This window comes from Esox lucius, chromosome 3, assembly GCF_011004845.1.
Source record: "Esox lucius isolate fEsoLuc1 chromosome 3, fEsoLuc1.pri, whole genome shotgun sequence".
Classification (NCBI taxonomy): domain Eukaryota; kingdom Metazoa; phylum Chordata; class Actinopteri; order Esociformes; family Esocidae; genus Esox; species Esox lucius.
The window spans coordinates 13971694-13987992 of NC_047571.1; the positions used below are offsets into that span (position 1 = coordinate 13971694).

General features: G+C 45.3%; 1 protein-coding gene across 2 annotated transcripts in view; it reads left to right on the plus strand.

Annotated features, from left to right (window-relative positions):
• pbx1a (pre-B-cell leukemia homeobox 1a) overlaps positions 1-14290 on the plus strand; it is a 47586-nt gene extending 33296 nt beyond the window's left edge. The window contains exons 3-9 of one of the 2 annotated variants that reach the window (XM_010885060.3): positions 7328-7575; positions 8671-8861; positions 9009-9144; positions 9464-9623; positions 10654-10766; positions 11880-11969; positions 13963-14290. In XM_010885060.3, coding sequence (XP_010883362.1) covers positions 7328-7575; positions 8671-8861; positions 9009-9144; positions 9464-9623; positions 10654-10766; positions 11880-11969; positions 13963-14055 — 1031 coding nt within the window. In that variant the 3' untranslated portion in view covers positions 14056-14290. The remainder of the gene's footprint in view (positions 1-7327; positions 7576-8670; positions 8862-9008; positions 9145-9463; positions 9624-10653; positions 10767-11879; positions 11970-13962) is intronic. The other variant, XM_010885075.3, reaches the window with a different exon arrangement.
• Positions 14291-16299: the final 2009 nt, after the last annotated feature.

Below are 16299 nucleotides of genomic sequence, written 5' to 3' on the forward strand. Positions count from 1 at the left end.
CATTCCCTGCCTGCCTCCAGATGTGGCTTAATTTACTGCGACTCGGCTAATTACTGTAATTAAGGATTAATTACTGTTAATTACCTACGCATAAACTCATCACCAGTCAGAGAGCGGAGCCTTATGAAATGTGCCGTGCCCATGAACACACACCGCGGGGACCCCAGAAGGAGCATGTAGTTGCCCTGTCGTTGGACGCCGATCTGTGTTTTGCGGTGAGGCCCCGTGTAGGGCCACTGTGAAGGGCCAGAGTCCAGCTGAACCGCTGAGCTCCACGCGGTTCTAACTACAAACTATCCTTCGCTTCACCAACTCCTGGAACACAGCGTCTGTCTCTGATGACTGCTGCCATTTGCTGCGTAACTTTCCTGCTAACAAGTCCTTGGCGAAAGTTAGGAAAACCGTTCAAAGCAGATTGTGACCTCCAAGGAAATCTCCTGGCTCTAATGACTAATCCTGATTACCCACCCATATTGCTCTGATTGTTTTTTAACTAATGAGGGAAGCCCACAACAGTTCTGCCGTGTGCACGCTGTCATTCAGTCAGTGTGTCAATCAGTATGTTGGTATTATTAGTTCGATGCTAGACGCCAGATGCCCAGTCCACGCCGGTGTTTCAACAGGTTTCCACAACCAGATAGTAACCTAACAGGTAAACAAAGTGTCGTTTTTTCACCACCGCCATGACTGAGTACACCCATGCATAACTGGTTCCATCTTTTTGAAATGAGAGCGTGTAAGTATTTTTCTTTCACTATAGACGGACATGTCCAACAGTCATCTCAGTCATTTAGCTGATGCTGCTATCCAGAGAGACGTACAGACACCTGTCTCTTATCAGAAGGTCTCCAGTAGGTGGTAGCATCTGTGGTCGAACGGTGTCCCTTCACACACTGGGTTAACGGAGCCAGTGGCTACTGCAATTAAACACACAAACGGGATCGATGTAAGAAAGGGGAATTGCTAAATAACATTAGAATCAAGACTACAGAATGTATACGGTACATTCAGTAGAAATGATTAATACATGACTAGATTTGAAAACAGTTATTGTTATTGTTAACGGGGCTCTTTAGGCAGTGTCAGAAGTCTCTAAAAATAGTCCGACTCCGGGCGCCAATGTCATAGATTGGTCTCTGTACTTCTGCATGGCAGGAATGGCCAGCATTAATTGTTCATCATGTCTGTAACCGGCTGGACCCTGTACAGCATCAACCCCCAAGCCGAAAGACTGCAAAGCATGACTACAGAATCACTACTTAATATCTACCCAGACTATCCATATGGTCTCTTTTGTGCTTTAGTACTGACTTCATCCACACAATGGAGTCTACCCTCAGAACAAGAAGAGAAAGTGTACACTGTCTACATGTTCCGTATGTTCATATTTTCCCATATTTTTTCATGTGTCTTGCTGTTTGATCCTGCATTGTCACCGTTGTTCTACACCTGTCGTTGGTATGTGACAAATTCAATTTAATCAAGAGCAGGAATCTTAACAAAGTCCTGCTTTTAAGATTCAAACAGGCGAACGTACCAACATTCAGGGTACTGTTTCTACTTTGATTGGTCAACACATATGTCACTGCTACAAAAATAGGAGACGTTTTTATTTTCTACATCCCTCTTGAACCTAGCTGAGCAGCCGTCGTGAGAATTCAGCCCCCCTGCCTAAGTGTCACTGAGAATGAATGGACCAGCCTGCTCGCTGTGCACCGTCAGTGAGCGACTTAAATCCCAGCCGCCCACTGAAGCTAAGACTGGGTCAGGTAAATGCTAAACAGCACATGTAGGGATGAACCCCTTTACAACTCTGAACGGTGCCCAACTCTGGCTCTGACTGGGACTGAAGAACAGTTTACACCAACCCCCTCTACCTACGGGGTGCAAGAAAACAAAGCTCCAGTTGTGAAAGGCTGTTCGACCCTGAGCTGTGAGAAACACCGAAACGTTTCCTCTGTAACCAATGAGGATTTATGGCCCAGTGCAATCAAGAACATGATTTCCCTGTTCTTCTGATGAAATTCCTGCCAACTTGAGCCTGCCTGTATATAATACTTCATATAGAGGCCTTTGTCTCTCCCGTAGTCGGCTGACTACAGCTCCCTGCTCAGCAATGCTCGTGACTTACCAAGAAGATATTCCGCCACCATGATTTCCACTGACGCCTCGAGGTGATTAAAACTGCATGAGCAGAGCATGGGTTTGATTAGATCTAGACGATATATATTTTAAGACACCTTAAGAAAGGACAGACAATTGCTGGGGGCCAAATGTATTGCCTATTTTGAATAATGAATTATTTTAATGAAGGGGCCTTTAACTGTGGTTCTGAATGGTTTTTCCTCTTCTGGCGTTGTCTGCTCCTGCCTCGTTATGGAGGATCGGCCCCTCGGGCCCAAGCCTGGCCTGCTTAATCCTCAGATGACCACCATAATTACCATTATTAGGAGTAGCTCCGGGGAGAACTTGCTCTGAAAAACACCCACCAAGCTGACTGACTGCCTTGTGTGAATCCACGGCCGTGTCCCCACGCTCGCCCGGCCTGGCATCTCTCAGCGCTTACGACTGCACGAGGATTGAGGAGCCACCGGTCGGCTGATCGGTCGCCAGTGCAGAGGAGGACGAGGGGAGGTGGGGCGGGGGGGGGAGAGGGGAGAGGGAAAGATAGCGGCCACCAAATCCGCTTAATGTGACGCCTGTCAGCTCGTCTCCCTCCAGCTGTCACCTCCAAAAGCACCCAGGTTCATTCCTTTAATTGACACCTCCTCGCTTCCCTATTCCAGTTTTATATTTCGTCTTCCCTCCATCTATCCGTTTCCTTCCTCCCCGCTCGTTGTCTTCCTCCCTGCTCGCTGTCTGTCTGTAGTTATTCTCCTCTTCGCCGTCCTTGTCGCTGTGTGCCTGGCCTCTGTCAGCTATAACACCCTGGGTTCCACCAGCTTTTCAACATGACACTGGAGATGGCTGATAAAGCATAAGCAAGTGTTTTAGAGGTTCTTTATTGTTTTGCCCTTCTTTACCCGAGTACTTCTAGTCTCCATTATCTGGTGATGGAGAGGACATTTCGGGCAAGGAGACTTTCCCCTGAGCACCGTGGGGAGGAACCTTATACCTTTCTAAGGACAAAACTGCTTTATATTTTTTTAAAGGAACATAACATAGTTGTAGACTACTTCTTATATATTATAGGAAACACACTGTATGCAGTGTATATATATATATATATATATATATATATATATATATAGTGTACATTTGTTTCTATGCTGACATGCAAATCTGTGGATGACGCTTAAAACGTAAAGATTCCTTACAGACTGGAGAAGTCAGCCAGTCAAGTCGACAATCTGTTTTAGTTGCGATACTCTTGTGTCCATTGTAAATCATCACACCGCTTTTCGTGATTCCAGGTTGTAGCTTTTTCGGTCCCAGAATGCCGTGTGGCAGGGATGAATGGTGGTGATGTTCCATTATCATGTGGCTGTCGCTTCCACTCCCACTGACTGCTTCTGACAGGCCCACACACACACACACACACACACAAACATATGGCTGAGGAGAACAGCTGATTTATGAACCGCTGAAACCCTGAATGACGTGTGCCCACAGAATCAATACACACACTGCTTATATGTCTTGCCTGTTGCTTAGACCGCTTCCAAAGCTTCCGATAGGAAGCCCGGAAATACACATGCAGATATGGACAGACAGACATACACACACACACACACACCCAAAGACACGCACAAACACGAAGCACTGCAGAGGAGTGTATTGCGTTACCGTATCGATGTGAAATGGATCTGGTCCAGCATTAGCTGTGAGCTGCCAGTCAGAGGCGAGGAGGGTAAACTTTCATCATGGCTGTCAGGGACATCAATGCTGCCTTCTTTGGCCGTACATCTTCCTAATTGTGACAGAATACTTCAACATCATTAATTAAACATGCTTTCATTTAAAAGCGCTCACAGGGAGCCAGGGCTGGGGGCTGAGAGAGCTGGTCTGCCAATATGCAGAGAAGGCTGGTTTTATGTCTGTGTGTTTTCTCTTGGTATGTGTGTGTGTGTGTGTTTGTGTGTGGCTGTGTTCTAGCTTTTTGTTTGTGTACGGACTGGTGCTTTGCAAGCATCTCCCACCAGCAGTAAGACCGAGAGGTTATGACTTTGTGCTGTCTTTTGAATGAAAACAATGTATCATTTTAATTCAGATTGTGAGAGTTTCTTAGCTTTTGCATATGATGGAGGATTATTTTGTTTGTCATATGGCACTTTGGGCCATCTCTTAACACCTCAGAGTGAAAAAAAGAGGAGGGTGTAGTCAGGGAGTGAATGGGAGAGAGGGTAAGACAAAAAGACAGGGAAGAATAGAGGGAGGGGGAGATTGAGATAGAGGGAAAGAGAAAGGACTGTATGGGGAGACAGTGAGAAAAAGAGAGAGGAGGAGACAGAGAGATGGAGACAGCGGGGGAGACTGGGGAGACAGGGGAGAGGGAGGAAAGGGGAGCAGAGAGAGATGGAGACAGAGGGGGAGACGGGGGAGGGGAAGGAGAGGGGAGCAGAGAGAGATGGAGACAGAGGAAAAGAGAGAGGGTGGAGACAGGGTGTGGAGACAGAGAGGGGGGTGGAGGAATCAGATGAATTAAACATGAGTACAGTGAGAGGCAGAGGAGGATTGTATATTTCCATTGTAATGGTCAAGACGAAATTATCACCGTTTTTTTTTTTAGAAACACTCTGTCAGTCCGAGATAAGAACCAACACAAACCAACATGTTCCTTCATACAAAGATGGTCCAAAACACTTGGAGGAGAAGAAAACAATAGGAGGCATTCAGTGTTTTTTGAATCCCAGATTTCAAATTGTGAAGGAGAAATTACATCGGCCCAGCATTATGAATACTGCAATAGCCCGACGATAATCATTAAGATAAGGTAGGATTAGGTGGCATAGTTCATTCTTTGATGCTGGACTGGCATCGAGAACTTTAATTGCTTTCTTTGCAATTACCGAACAGGAATAAATAAAGCTGATGGCTATGGTTAGGCTAATTATGTCACAGCACAGTGAATTGTATGATTATCTTTATTAATTGTATTTATATAATCCATTTCATGCTTTTAGTCTTGCACTGGAGGATACAGGCAAGAATAAATCACTGTTTGCCTCATTAGATTTCCTCTCCAGTTGGAGGTAGCCTACATGTTGTGGCCATAGGAACCCAGCAGTGTGTTTTAGTCTAATGTTCTACTGGTCTGCCTGTCTGCGTGGGATCGTAAGGCAATCTTTTATTTGTTGTTTTCTATCTCCGGCCTCCATCTTTTAAATTCAGAGTGGAGTCTCTAACTAAGTGGATTGTAGACAGTGACAGGGACCGGGGAGAGTGTCGGAGATCTGGACTTGTGTTACGGTCTGTTGGCTGGGTTCTACAGCACAGGAATAACAGATGAGTTGGGAGATTTCTGACTGAGGTGGAAATATCTTTAGGGCCTTTTACGTTTCCAGGAACACAGGAAGGATACATGTTGCCGGCGGACAGAAGTCAACACCTGCAACAAGCACACACACAGATGCGCGTGCTACACTCGCACGCGCCCACATACGCGCGCGCGCGCACACACACACACACTCCTGTCTGAACTCAGGACCTTAGCAGTCGTCTGACCGCCATTGACATTTTGTCTCCTCTGTCTGCACGCTCAGACGGTGGAGCTGATCGGGGAGTTGGGGGGGGTTTGGGGCTGTAGGGATCACGGGAGATACAGGTTCTCCGCGAGGGTCTGGACTCCCCTGTCACCGCATAGGTCAGCAGCTTATCCCCCTGGACAAAGCCACAGTCCACAGAGCAACAGTATATAACGCGGCCAGACGTGTTCTCTGACTCTCACCGTTTTGTCCAACGATTGCTCTGTTTAAGCAGTTGTAAGGCTGTCCGTTCCAAGGCATGTCTGGGACAATTAGTCCCACCCGCGTGTAGTCCAGACGGCGAGGTGCGTGGGCGCCCGCTTTTGTTAGTAAAGATGGTGGATAAAATGAACAGGCTACACCTGGCTGTCTTCCCCACCTCTGAAGCCCGCCGACTGGCTTCTTTACCTAGGGAGACTCCTAGTGGCAGACTGGGGGAGTGGCCTTGGGCTCCACAATACAAAAAGACACATAGCAGGCAGGACCTCCACAGCCACTGAAGTGGAGGTTTTTGCCCGAAAGGCTTTTTATGTTGTCGTGCGCCGGGTGGCTGGGAACATGTGTGTGTGCACAAGGAACGACAGAGTGCTGTTGTTTGCATGCTCCACTGAGTGCATGCGCCACCAGAACATGGTTTTGCACTCTGTGCTACTGGATCGGGTTAGTGTGTGGCGCGTCACAACTACTTCACTGAGGGTGAGTAACGCGGAGGCAGTGTGTTAAGTGGCTGCGAGGGTGCGAGGTTTCGGTTCAGAATGTAGCCACAACAACACAGAGACTGGACACCTAAATAGTGGGAATCGGTTCAGCAATGGACAAGTAGCCTTAAGGGCAATTCACCTTAATTGGTTTGACAACTAGGTTTATAGCACCCTTTTAGCTGCCACAGGGATTTGCTTGAATTTTGGTGCTGGCAGTTTTAACTCCTCATCTAGCTCAGTGTTTGATCCGTTGGAGAAGAACGGTGATCATGTTCTGACCCATAAATAAGTCCAGGGCAGCATATCTTAGCTTTTCCTGATGTTTTTCTTGGCTTTACTGAATTGTTTTTCTTCTTTGCCATTGTGATTATCCACATTGATCTTGGACGGGAGTCATTTTGATGCTCCTCAGCTGGTGTGTGTTATTAGTACTCCACCTTATCACGGTCAAATTGTGATGATCATGATAGTTTCCCTGACCGGGAAGATGGTTATCTTTTTCATGACATTATGTTATTGTTTTAGCCACTAAGTAAATATCCTAATTAGCTCTCCAATTCCAAAGAAAAATGAACTCACATGGAAGTTTGTGTAAATTATTTACATGAAATGATTTTCAAAATAGATGAGATGATAGTTTTATTATCTTAGGAGCTGCCAGGCTTCGTAAAACCCAGGTTTTTTATGGCACAGATGTGAGCTATTAAGTAGATGGTCATATTTCACCCAGAACAGGTTAAAGACTGTAGAAAGCCGAGTGTCCAGCGTTTGGAGACGTGGTTCTCCCTGCTGGTGACTGGCACAATGACTTCATGTATCATTCAGATTGTGTTAGCTGTTACAACACTGTTCATAACTGTTAACGCTGCCATTTTCCAGTGTTGTTTTTACATCACTAGAGGAGATTGTTACTGTGATTCTTCCCCTCTGTTGTCTCCACAGTGCTCAGTATCCGTGGCGCCCAGGAGGAAGAGCCTCCAGATGCCCAGCTCATGCGTCTGGACAACATGCTGCTGGCAGAGGGTGTGTCCGGACCAGAGAAAGGGGGCGGGTCTGCGGCAGCCGCAGTGGCGGCGGCAGCGGCGGGAGGTGGGGTGGGCTCAGACAACTCTGCTGAACACTCAGACTACCGGGCCAAGCTGACCCAGATCCGCCAGATCTACCACACGGAACTGGAAAAGTACGAACAGGTGAGGACAGAACACGGCCCTCAAAGCTCCACTCCGGATCACCATAAGCCCCACTCTGCTCTCAGAAGACCCTCACAACCCCTCTCACTTCCTGTAGGAAAGCCCTCTCACTTCCTGTAGGAAAGCCCTCTCACTTCCTGTAGGTAAGCCTTCTCACTTCCCTCAGGCCACCCCTCTCACCTACTGTGGGCAGCCGCTCTCTCCTCTTTGCTCTCGCTACCATTAGACAACCCTACTGCCGTCTTCCCCAGCTCGCACAAATGTTGTTTCTAGCCTCAACTAAAAGTATATGCAGTTAATCCTTCTCAAATCACCTATACCCGAAGCACCTGCTGAGAGACCACCCTTTCAGAAATCACTTTCCAGCCAGCAATCATTTTATCAGTCAAACAGTGGTCCTACGCCAGAGAGAGCATCCTGTCATTGCCGTCTACTGTACGTCAGGTATATTAGCGCCTGTCGCGGTCTGAAGGAAGGCCCGTCATCGCTACCTGTCACTGGGGTGAATATGCACCTGATGTCCCCGCTGTGTGTACTACCCCTGCCCCGTGTATCTGTGTACGGGCGCCGCGGATGTTTGGCTGAACTGTGTCTCCATTCAACTGACGAGACCCCGGTGCTGACAGTCAACAGACTCCCCTGTCCTCAGACAACGCAGACACTTCCCCGTTACTGATCCTGACAGAGGGAGAGGGAGAAAGAGAGAGAGAGAGAGAATGAGACAGACGCTTAGTGAAAAGACTGACAGAGAAAGTGAAAAGGCAGAGAGACAGAGACGGAGAGAGAAAAAGGGAGACAGACAGTTCAAACCTGCTGAACGTGAACAGGAATGAAAGCTGCTATTTTAGACGTCTTCACTTGTCACTTTTCTCTTCGCACCTGAAGAAAAGCCTCTGCAGTGTACAACATCTCATTGCTTGTACAGCTCGTCCGCCGCCACTGGTTCTGCCGCCCCAATGCCAGGACCACCCATCTGTCTGGGTGGCCCACCTACATGATTCAGACCGTGTCCCACTAACGTTATTTACAATGCTTTCTGTCTTAATTGGCTGCTGTATTCTCGTCTCTGACAAGTTACTTTGTCTGTCTGGTCAGGCGTGTAACGAGTTCACCACCCACGTGATGAACCTGCTGCGGGAGCAGAGTCGCACGCGGCCCATCTCTCCCAAGGAGATCGAGCGCATGGTGGGCATCATCCACCGTAAGTTCAGCTCCATCCAGATGCAGCTCAAACAGAGCACGTGCGAAGCCGTCATGATCCTCCGCTCGCGCTTCCTTGACGCCAGGTGTGTGTGTGTGTTTCCGTTTGTGCGTGTGTCTTCAGCAAATTGTTATAAAAACAACCAGAGCAATTATGCAATTCCATGTGTTACAGAGTAATTGTTGTCTGCCTTGATATTAAATATGTTCCCGCTCTCTGTCTCTCTCTGCAGAAGGAAGAGGAGGAACTTTAACAAACAGGCAACAGAGATCCTGAATGAGTATTTCTACTCCCACCTGTCTAACCCCTATCCCAGTGAAGAAGCCAAGGAAGAGCTGGCCAAGAAGTGCTCCATCACGGTGTCACAGGTGAACAGTGTTTCTGGATTCACCAATGAGGCTCTGGTCTCAAGAAAGTCGTTATTTAGGGAGCAAAGTGCTGTTTGAGATGTGGTCGTCCACTGCAGCATCTTTACTGTAATAGTGCCACAGAGTAGAATAAATATAATTAGATATTATTATATTATTTTTAACTTGCGTATAATTCCATCATATTACATAGGGGAACTAAATGGGCATCTGGTTTATTGACTTTTCTAACTGACAGACAGTTATTTGAATGAACAAGCTTCCTTTAATGCAATGTAATTTTCAATATAATAATGTATGTTCTGCTTTCTGTTCACAGGTATCAAACTGGTTTGGTAACAAAAGAATCCGATATAAGAAAAACATTGGCAAGTTCCAAGAGGAAGCCAACATGTACGCGGCAAAGACAGCTGTCAGTGCGACCAGTGTATCGGCCCACGGCAGCCAGGCCAACTCTCCGTCCACACCCAACTCTGCAGGTCAGTGGCCATACCAGCCAGCCTGGATGGGGCCAGTGTGTTGATGTTATTTGGTCTACCCAGTTAAAAACTTCTAAATCATATATATATATCACTGATTAGAAAACCTGTCTTTACACGACTGTAATATTGTCAATTGGCCCTGAACTCAACAATCCGGTCTCTGGCTTTGTTTCATATTTTTTTAAATACTGTCTGCACCCCCATCTATGACTTTCTTATTCACTAACCAACTGACTAACCAACTGACTAACCAACCAACCCAGTTACTTCTTACTGCATTCCTCTCTCTCTCTCTCTCTCTCTCTCTCTGTGGATTGTATCTAGTGAACACAGCAGACTTATTGAACTCTTGACCCTATATAGAAAACAGGTTACCACTAGGGACTGGGTCTTGGTTAGAAATAGGTCATCTATCCTGACTTGTCCAGTTGACCTCCTGTGTGTCATTAGGCTGATGATGGGGCATCCCGGGCTAGTCTTTTGTCATCGTGGTGACTCGTCAACTGGATTGGATTAGGACCTTGTCTTGTGTTTTTTTTCCTGCCTCCAAATCCAGTTAGGCTGCATTCTCCTTTAACATCTGGGGAGTTTGGGTCCATTAAAGGACAAGGAGGATTCTTTCAATTCTTCCTGTCGATCGATTAGCACTTCCGTAATGACCCAACCGGCCCGGTTGCAGGGAACTTACACGACAAGACAATCGATTCTGTTTCAATTTCACTCTGGTTTTAACCCTTAACCTTATTTTTGGTAATATGATTGGGATCCCAATTACCAGAAGAGTAGCAAATTGTGTAGTGTTTATCATTAGTGCAGCATACTGTCGCTGTAAACCCCCCTTAGCTACAGTTCGCCGCCGCGTTTCCATAGGTATATTAGAACGCTGGTCGCTGGTGTGGTTTCCGCATCGTTTTACTTTCAACCCTCTTCTATTAACCCGACTGACTGCTGGATGATGTTAACCCCTCTCTGCCTCCTTCTGCTCTCTTCCTGCCTTTTGCTTCTGTCTTTCTCTCTGTCCTCCCAGGTTCTGCTGCCTCTTTTAACATGTCAAACTCTGGAGACTTGTTCATGAGTGTGCAGGCTCTGAATGGGGACTCCTACCAGGGGGCCGGGGTAGGGGCCAACATTCAGTCCCAGGTAGGAGCCTCGGAGAGACTAGTACGTGATGTGTGTGATCCGTCCAGTTGTTTTACAGTAGTTAGAGTAGCCTGTTTGTGGCCCGTTGAAAACCGTGATTGTCCTCTGGTGGATAGCCTTTTGTAGTATGATATTAAATAAATTAATCTCCTTGCTCAGTTGTTCCAAGCGCTGCTTTTGTTGAAATACCAACAAGAACAGAACAGGGGCACTTGACCTAGTCCGTAAGACCGAGGTCGAATGTGGCCGTAAACTGTTCACTAATGTGGCGGCCATTTTGAGGCTGGTGAATAGACAACTGCAGACAGATTTGGAAAGCATTCAAGACTTGTCAACACTGCTGACAGCGGTTGTCGTAGCCACCGGGGCTTAACACTCTTCTGACCTTGCCCCGTTGGACAACGATGACCAGCGAAGAGTTTCTGTGTGTTTGGGACTGGGAGTCACCACCATGGGGATATTCTCATTTGATTTGACCCCCCCCCCCAGCCCCCACAGCTGCATCCCTTCATCCAACCCTCCTCTGTTTTTAAATCAACCGTCCAAATGCTCTGGGTGTTGCATGAATATGCACATGATTAACCCCGGAAAAGAGGTCCCCTGGGTTGATGCTTAATTGAAAAACAATGTCCTTGTCAAAAAAGTAATTTGGCTGCACACTTCAGAACCCCTTTCCGGGCCATGAGAAAAGGAGATGAGTTTCCAGTCATAGAAGCAATTAGAAATAAGACGTGCTGCTTGATTTGTTTGCATTTTGTATCGTAAAACGATTTAAGTCGGGAGTGTATTTGTCGTGTTTTGTCTTTGTTCTTCTGTGAAATCTTTTGTGTTGAACCTGTTACAGACCAAATCATTCTAAACCCATGCTGTAACCTTTCCCAGGGCATGATAACCTTTTGCTATCAGTCTGACCTTTCCTATGCATGAAGGTCTTTGTCATCTAAAGCTTCAGTCTGTCTGACCCGCCCTTTTCTGCGTGTGTGTGTTTCTGTTTGTGTGTGTCTGGGTGTGTGTGTGTGTGTCTCTGTTTCTGTTTGTGTCTGTGTGTGTGTCTGTGTGTGTGCCTGTGTGCATCTGTGTGTGTGTGTGTGTGTGTACGTGTTTTTTCTCCAGGTGGATACTCTTCGCCATGTTATCAGCCAGACAGGAGGATACAGTGACAGCCTGGCTGCAAGCCAGATGTACAGTCCACAGGGCATCAACGTAAGTACATCCAAAAACAACAACAGTCGTTTCCAGTTCTTACTTTGGTCTTTTAGTGAGAAAAAAACAAGCTATTTCTACGATAGCCATACCTCTTATGTTCCAATGAAATACAATTTAACCACTAATTTGACAAAAGATGCCTTTATTTGGGTTTCAGTTCATTGTTTTGCGCAGTGTTTTCAGTGCTAATGAGGGTGGGATGTCACCTAGTACCTGACAACCTGTTCATGCCTGGGCTGTTGTCCAGAGTATGGCCCTTGGTCTGGTCATGCCCCCCAGCACCAAACCACCAAGCAGGAGTCAGCTGAAGCGAGAGCTTGTCCGGCCGGACGTATGGACACGCTCCCAGCCTGTCTGTCCAGGGACGTTAGCGTTAGCAAGGCACCTGCAGCCAACAGGAGCAAGGCCACAGGTGTCACCATGCCCGGGCCAATGCGCAGATCACACAGAACCAAATATAAACTAACACACACCTTGTTTCTTGCCCAAGTGCCAAATAAAAAAAGATATGCCCCAGAGCACAGTCTCCAGTAAAATCTATCTACCAGCCTAAAATAACTCGGCAAGCTGACGTGAAAAAAAACACCACATTCTGATAGGGGGCTTGGCTGGGCAGAGCAGGCACCTCCGGAGGCGGCGTGGGTAGTGTTGGGATGGACAGTGACAGGCAGTGTTGTGGAGAGGAGAATCAATAAGACAGTCACACCAGGCTCTGAGGGGGTCTGGGCCAGCAGTCCCAGCGCACTGGTCCCATTATTCATCCAACATCCACAATCACACTGACAGCAGAGAACCCTGCAATGTCCAACCCAAGTTGTTAAAGAGGGATGGGGTGGTGGGCTGAGGCTTTCCATTAAACCTCTAATACGCTTTCCCAGTAACTAAGCTAAAGGAAAGTTGATGAAAATGGACAGTTATACAGTATTTGTTTAAGAATGTTTGTCAGCGGATGTACAGCAGGTGGTTTCTGTGTGGAAGCCTTTCGCCCACCTGTATGGACATTCACATTTGCAACACATCTTTCAGCTGTCTAATGTGTGGAGATATTGTGACCATCCTCCCCCACACCTCAAAATCAGAGTATTCAAATGTCAACTCACAATAAGCCAATATCCAAACATAAAAAGACAATGTCCTTTTAAGGCATGTCTTCTTTTAAATTGTAGAAATCATTGTTATCATTTAGATGTTTCTACTTTTCTGTCGAAGCTTTCTGTCCCAGATGGATTATTATATTATATGGTTAAACAATTTCCATTGGTTCAGGGCTTTCTAATGACCATACAGAGGCAGAGAGTAGCATTCACATGACAGAGCTCTTCTCCTCTAGCTCCTCTGTCCTTGAACAGTAATTATGGCTGTGAAATAGGCGGAGGGTGTCACCAAAACTGAAGATTTGAAACGTTTTCTTTCTCTTCCCTCGGTTGTGAATGTGATGACAGACTGGATCTATGTGAAATAACAGGGTTTGAAAATAAGAGGGTGCCAAAGCCCATCTCCAGTGGCTTTCACTGATGGCATGGAAATTGCCATTAATGTCCCAAATGCTCTTTAGCTGACCTATCTTCAGGGATTGGAAATGGTCTCCTATTTTGCACACCCATTATACGTATTTTTGTCACAATTGCCGATGTGATAATTTGCTATAATTGATTTTCCCATCAACCATCTGGAAGGTTTTAGTGTCTGAGAGGTCTGTCTGTTCATTCTTAGTAATGTCTTGTTATCATGTAGGTTATCAGTAATGTCTTGTAAAAGTCTGTAGGTTATCAGCTATGTCTTGTCATAGTCTTTAGGTTATCAGTAATGTCTTGTTATTGTCTGTACGCTTCGTGTTTTCAAGATATGCTAATATAATAATGCAAAAACATATATATATATATATATATATATATATAATATGTTTCATTATTGTGCATACTTTAGGTAATAGACCATTTTTGGGATAATTTGTTTATCTGGAAATGTATTCTTTTTCTTTGATTCGTAGACAAACGGTGGCTGGCAGGATGCCCCGACCCCCTCGTCAGTGATCTCACCCACAGAAGGACCTGGAAGCGTTCACTCGGACACCTCCAACTGATTCTTTGACCCTTCCCGCACACCAGCCCAACAATGAACTGGCAAAGCCATTTACAGTATTAAAATAGAGGCTATAATACAGTGTCCTGTAGATTTCAGGGGTGAAAACCCTAACTAAAAACTAAATTTCCTCATCTACTGTACTATGGGACATTTGAGATACATTACAATGATAGGAATTTCAGAACAAAAATCTAAATGATACAAAAATTCTGAATAAATATGTTTGTACAAATTTCACAGTGTATTCATTAGGGCTGGGTTGCTTTATCACCTGTGATGGCTTCACTCTAGTTGATGATTTTCAGTGATAAGATATAATGACACAACTCGTATACTTCAATTGAAATCCTTCATTCTACCTCTCAGAAACTAACAAGTAAAACATAATAATATGAAAGACCATTTTGTTTTCTAAAACACAAACTATGTCATTGTAACCAAGAAGCACCTGGTCATGCTTTGTTTTGTGGGCTCTCTCCTATTCTATGGTACTCCATTTAGACTTTAATGTTGCTCCCCTGTTTACAGTGTGTGCTTGATGAACTGTGTTCGCTTTACCCTCTCCCACGGGGAAAGAACCAGGAAGACTTTGGATTTGATTTACTTAATGTTTTTGTATTCCTTTCTTCATAGAGGACTTGTAGGGGAACCAGGGCAGCCAAATGAACTATGAGTAACTTTCACCCTGACTAGCAGGTCTTCAATCTGGGTGGATGGCTTTTGAAAAGGAAAACATGCTCGTACGAGAAAGCTCATAGGCTGATCTAAAGGCTTTAATGACGATTGAATACACATTTAAATATGCATTGTAGATGTGTGTCTTCCTGGTTCATAAACTTCTGCACCAAGATCTCTTTGATAACCTATCCAACTATCCCAAGGAGGGAGCGCTCTGGGCCCAGAAGCACAGGGCTCTGTTCCGATGTCCATTCTCGCGTACATTGGAATGCATGTCTAATACATATTTCATTCTAAGTATGTCAGGGAAGGTATCAAAACAGAGCTTGGGAGTATGTGCTACTGATTGTCTGAGGGCCTGGAGCATCTTAAACAACCACGTCATTGAGTTTCAGTGTGTCTCATCAGAGGTATCCGTGTGAATTTACAGTTATGTCATGTATGAAAAAAGAAAAAGAAAATAAACAGCTGTCATCAACAACCCAGTCGAGCTTGATTTACATCATTCATTCTTGCGAGAATAACTGAACAGAAAGAACACGTCGTCTCATTCTAGAAGTCATTTGGAATCATTTCCTTTGTCTGATTGTTTTGGAGCGGCAGCCTATGGGGTCAATACATACAGGGATAATGAGGAGAGTGGCGGAAACATCAAGTCATTATCTTCTCGTCCAATGTCATTTCCTCGCTCGCTCGCTCTCTCACTTCACATTCATTTGGGTTTTCAGTCACCAAATGTTGCTTTTTACCAAAATCTCTATGCTTGGTGGTTTATTGTCATTGTTTTGATGTGTATTTTCAGTTGGTCTACCCATCTAATTACTTTTACTCATGTACTTTCATGTTGGATTTATAACTGTATTCTCCCATTTCCAGTGCATCAATTCTAACCTAGCATAGAGAAAAATGCAAACTAACTGAATAATGCCCCCTATTTATTTTTAAATAAAATGTTGAAAACAAAGAATCTGGAAATAATCTGTCTGTCAAAGATCTAGTAACCGAGTTTATTTTTGCGTACATTGGATCAGAATCCAGTTAAACAGGGATGTAATTCCGTTAATAGGATTTAAAATGTCTTCAGTTACTCCTAGTGATGCAGGTAACATGGGGACTGAACTTAGAGTAACAATGAGCCGGTCATGAGATCCTTTATATCCATGATGTAGCTGAAATATCAATCAGGGACTGCTCAAGGCCATCTCATACAATAGAACTACCCTGGTCTTTAAATCCTACACATAATTTCTGTTCATCTTTTCAGGAACTGTTTTGGTCATTTCATATGTATTACAAAAGGTTACAGTGTACTGTATGAGAGCAGTCTTCTACACTCACCTAAAGGATTATTAGGAACACCATACTAATACTGTGTTTGACCCCCTTTTGCCTTCAGAACTGCCTTAATTCTACGTGGCATTGATTCAACAAGGTGCTGAAAGCATTCTTTAGAAATGTTGGCCCATATTGATAGGATAGCATCTTGCAGTTGATGGAGATTTGTGGGATGCACATCCAGGGCACGAAGCTCCCGTTCCACCACATTCCAAAGATGCTCTATTGG